Raw genomic sequence first — 5,000 nt, 5'->3', positions numbered from 1 at the left:
CATACTTAGATCTGAAATGAATTCAGGTTGCCAAACTGTATTTATGTGTAGAAGTAATATATATAGGTGTTGGGTTTAATAAGTTTGGTTGTACTAAATTGTGGTGGCCTTATCTTGTATGGCATTCTATAAAATGTATTTATGTGTTCTCTGTTGGATGGAATGATCCTTAACATATTTCCTAAAAGACTTTCTTCAAGATCCTTTCAGAAACAAACAAACATTCTTTCATGAATTTGGAGGCCACAGATAAGAAAAACAAAGATGTATGTGTATGAAAAAAAATCAGAAAGCAAGATGTACTATTTTTTTTTTTTTTATCTAAATATATATCTTAATATGTAGTTTCCTTATTTGTCAAATAAGCCTCTACACTTACGCCTTACTGCAGGAAAAATGAAACAATTCCATGAATATAATTTGTTCAATTATATTTGAGTGAATAAAGGAACAGAACTCAATTGTACTGTACAAAAATTTCACATTAAATGAAATCCTGAGAAAATATTTTCATACGTAACATTCACAATTTTACAAAAGGACATTTCACAATTGCACAATTTACAAATTATGTAAAAAGAACTAGAGGAAAAGGAGAAAAACAGTAAAGTAAACTAAATTTTCCTTAATGCCAAGGAACATGTGATGGGTGCGTCGTAGGGGCCAGTTTGAAGTAGCGTGCCGTGGTCTGGCCTGTCGTCGTACCCCCAATCAGCTGGGATGTGTTAGCTGCTGAAGTGACCTCTGGGATGTTGACGATGCCTTCTCCTCGGAGAGTTGAAATGCACTTCCAGATATCCAAGTAGTTTGCTGCAATGGAATATGAGATTGCATTTACTATTACTGTAAATTTTATGACACCATCTAATAAGCATTCTTACATTTTTGCATTATTCTTTCATTAATAAAACTTGAGATACCTAAGGATAAGTGGAGGCTTCTAAGAGTGAGTTGGCATATCTGCAATCTGTATGCATTATCATATCACACACAACTAGAATCTTACGTTTTTGTGAGTAAACAGAATCGACAGCCAATGAAAAGGACAACTGCTTCTTGAACACAATTGTTTAGAACAGGTAGGCCAAGACATTCCTTAACTATATTTCCAAGGGAATGTAAACCTTTACCTCATCTTGTGCTTTTATCTGAGATCTTTGACAATCCAACTATCAACCATTTATGACATTAAGAAATAATTCCTTCTGCCTTTTAGAAGGAAGTTACTATAATTGAGAAAATGTATCACTTATCAAGTTTTGGGTCACAAGGAGGTGGAGAGGGGTACATAATAAATGATCATTAAGCAGGTAAACATTTGATATATGAAGTAGATGTATTGAGTTTGGCTGCTGTAAATCATACATCATTAAATAGCTTGTTTCCAGAAAATCAACAGTTGGAATTATAAATCTTTACACAAATATTTAAACATATAATTTGATCTACATCAAATATAAATTGATATTTTTCTTCTTTGAAAATGGTGCACTGCTGGATTGCAACAATTTTTTTCAAATGATGGGAAGACAATAGTTATTTGAAATAATTTGCTTCAATTATGTCAAATACACACTCAAAAAAGATAAATATAAGTCTGATAAAGACTTTATTAAATCAAAGAGGAAGTAAATCTTGAAATGAAGCTAATGACTTTAAAGAACACATAAAACAGCACTATTAGCAATAGAAAACAATATCGGAAGATGATGGTAAGCCCATAACTAATTGTCAAAGATACACCTATAGTGAATCAAGCACCCACCATGGCCTCAATGCCTCTGTACCTTCATCACTCTGAGAAAAGGTCACAACCATCTACCACATACAAAAGCTCACAACCCTCTACCACATACAAAAGCTCACAACCCTCTACCACATATATTCTAGCAAGAGCGCTTATAGACCACCTTGCTGATTTGCTGTCACACAAGGAACCAGTCTAAACTCTTGTCTTGTTTTCTATATGCAGTGGAGGTTTGTTGGCCTTTGCTAGAATGCTGGGGGTATGGACTCATTGTCTCATGTGGATTCAATCTTGGGTTCAAGAATCACCATATTGAAAAATACCTTTCCAAAGCCTCACGCATCCATCATCTCCAGATGATGCCAGGATGGTGCCCGTCATATTCCAGCTAACACGCCATACTGTTGAGTTATGGTCGTCGAACTGCCCTGCCTGACGGACCTCAAAGGTTGACAAACTGCTCTGGTTCTGCGTAGTGTCTTGTCTGTGGACATTACATGTGTTACTAATGCACATATAAAACAAAACTTTGCCTCTCTCAAAATATATAAAAATAAAAAAGGTAGGTATGGTAAGGCTATGTTATGGGTAAGTTAATTTAGGGTGAGTTCAAGTGGGATTGAGACATTGTTGCATACTATAACATAGTTGACATTATATTTCATTATACACATTCATTCATACACATTCATCATTCTCAATCTCCTCACCCCTTTATCACCTTCCTAGATCTGTTTCATAAGAAAAGAAACCCTGCAAACCCATTCCATTACCCACCTGTTAGGTTTAAGGGCAATAATCTTGACGTCTTTGGTGGCAATCCCCAGCAGGTGGTAAGAACGCCCAAGATTGGGGGCAAAGGCTATGTCATGTACGGGCTCCGTCACCGTCACCAGGGTCTCCACTCTCGTCCACTTGCGTGTGTTGTTGGAGAACTCGTATATAAAGACCTTTCCCCCTGAGGAGGGGTTGGGGTCATCACTACCCACAGCAATTAGGGGAGAGTGAAGTCTGTAATGGATGTTTTTTAAATCAATATCCATGATTATTACCTATCACCACATAAAAATTATATGCATCCCAAGCCAATTGAAAATATAATAATAAAATAATAATAAACTACTGACCTTAACAAGAGTAATTTACAATTTCAACCACATTTGAATGCATGTTACTTACTTGTACATTAATGTTTATGATATAATGACCTGTTAACACATATTTTAGGCTAATACAGACTTCTACATTTATATTACTTGCAAGTACTTGAGACAGACCTTCTCTTTAACAAAATGTAATAAAAATCAGAAAAATGTACCAACTGTGATATCTGAACTATACGGTAATACTGTATGTCCATATTTCTATCTATATTCAAAACATATTTGATACTGTCACAACATGGCATTCCAAATGATAGACTGATACCCTCTTGAAAGTAAAAAAAGAAATATTCTCATTCTATGTTAAATCCACTAACCTGGAAGGTGAAGGGTTCCATGAAATGCATGAACAAGAGACCTTGCAGTTAATCTCATACTGAAGGGACCACTGGTTCAGGTTCATGACATCTGGGGCTTCATAGATCCTGACCTAAGTACAAGAATAACAGCCAATCAATATAAACTTGACAAATTAAGTACCAATTAACAATACTAAAGTCTAAATATTTACTGCACAAGATTATTTTGTATCATATACTATGTTTCAGTCTGTAATACTGAACTTACGACACCATCTGCAGAACAAGTAGCCAACTGCAGACCCTGTTGTTTTGGAGCAAACTTGACATCCATCACAGATGTTCGAGAATCCACTAAGTTTGTTCGCCTGATCCAGGCACTGTGAATTGCATGTCCGGAATCACTCACTATTGATTCAGAGAAAATTCCCACTTATTAGTATTTTGCATTGAATATTAGACATATTTCTGAGTTTTTATAGGAAGTTCTTTGAAAAATTCAAATGCTTAACTAGAGATTAACTATCACTTTTCAAACATTTAAAAAACCATGCAGTAGAATCATGAAAAAATACATGATGTATATGTACTTTTGTTTGCATGCATATGTTGGTGTACTAGTGACTGCTAGCATGTTCACTTCAAATTCAAACACCTACAATTCGCAACAGCATAAAGATATAATGCCGAGCTAACCTGTCTCTTCCCACACTGCAGCTGCTCGGTCAAAGGAACAAGTGGCAATGATCTGGCCGTAATTAGGGTGTGCCCATGTCACCTTCCAGACTGGCCCACAGTGCGTCTTCCAAGAACTTGTGCATACCCACTCTCCGTTTTCCCCAACATCCCAGATCTACAAAAAGAAAATCAATAAATAGATAAATGACACTTTTGTGTATGGTTAGTATGCAATAAGCAATTACAGAAGAACATATGGTACAGAGTAAAGAGTACACGCAATCAATAGATTGATGAATACCAAGGCCTTTTCCTTCTGTGGTATCATTGTCTTAAGGTGGAACTCACTCATTCTAAAAATAAATAAACTTGGTAACAGAGCAATAATGCAACGATCATGACCTACATGCCTTAATCGTATATGCCTCCAGTACAATCTGACAAACCTCCACAACATGGTAATATAGACTGTTTGGACCGTTTCCTCAATTGAAAATAAAATATCAGGGAGGTCTACAAACCACACACACTAGGGACAAGATCATAGTGATAAAAGATAGGTCCTACTTTTAATTGTTATTAAACATCTTATAAATTAAATAATTATTTAATTTCTATCTAGTGACAACTGTAATTTAAACAAAAAATGACAGAATTCATCGATCTACTGATTCCAAGTAATTTATCTCGTACACTACGTATGTCCTAAATTTGAAAGTATAAAAGCAATTTATCAATACCAAAAATACTAGTGACGGCAACGTGGACTTTTCAGTAAATACCCAAAGATCACTATCATGCTCATTGTCAGAATACAAGACACCAAAGACCATTCCCGTATTGATAAGAAAATAAATAAATAATTACAAAATTAAAATCCCAAGACACAAAAATGACAAAACCCCAAAGGCCAAATCGAATCCAATTTCACCTTAACACTCTGATCACTGGAGCACGTGGCCATTCTTCTCCCGTAAAAGTCAAAAGAGACATCATGAATAAGGTCTTTGTGCTCGGCGTTAAGGCTCTTTGCAACGAACATCGTGATACACTATAGAGGGGAGTTCCTAGTTCTGCATTGGAACTTTTGAGTCTCACGATTTCCGAATTGGT

At 35.7% G+C, this 5,000-nt stretch overlaps 1 protein-coding gene across 1 annotated transcript in view; it reads right to left on the bottom strand.

Annotated features, from left to right (window-relative positions):
• Window positions 1-414: 414 nt before the first annotated feature.
• The window catches only part of LOC122261980 (nucleoporin SEH1), a 4,600-nt gene continuing 14 nt past the window's right edge, over window positions 415-5,000 (bottom strand). Inside the window, exons 1-7 of the mRNA XM_043029858.2 lie at window positions 4,819-5,000; window positions 3,906-4,062; window positions 3,478-3,617; window positions 3,228-3,340; window positions 2,525-2,758; window positions 2,071-2,231; window positions 415-810 (exon numbers count right to left, since the gene is read on the bottom strand). The exon at window positions 4,819-5,000 is cut by the window's right edge and continues 14 nt beyond it. Of these exons, the coding sequence (XP_042885792.1) occupies window positions 626-810; window positions 2,071-2,231; window positions 2,525-2,758; window positions 3,228-3,340; window positions 3,478-3,617; window positions 3,906-4,062; window positions 4,819-4,929 (1,101 nt within the window). The 5' untranslated portion in view covers window positions 4,930-5,000 and the 3' untranslated portion in view covers window positions 415-625. The remainder of the gene's footprint in view (window positions 811-2,070; window positions 2,232-2,524; window positions 2,759-3,227; window positions 3,341-3,477; window positions 3,618-3,905; window positions 4,063-4,818) is intronic.

Source organism: Penaeus japonicus, unplaced genomic scaffold (assembly GCF_977035675.1).
Source record: "Penaeus japonicus unplaced genomic scaffold, GWHDUDI00000001_assembly GWHDUDI00000038, whole genome shotgun sequence".
Classification (NCBI taxonomy): Eukaryota; Metazoa; Arthropoda; class Malacostraca; order Decapoda; family Penaeidae; genus Penaeus; species Penaeus japonicus.
Note: the sequence above shows the minus strand (reverse complement) of the source record. Positions and strands in the feature narration are given on the sequence as shown.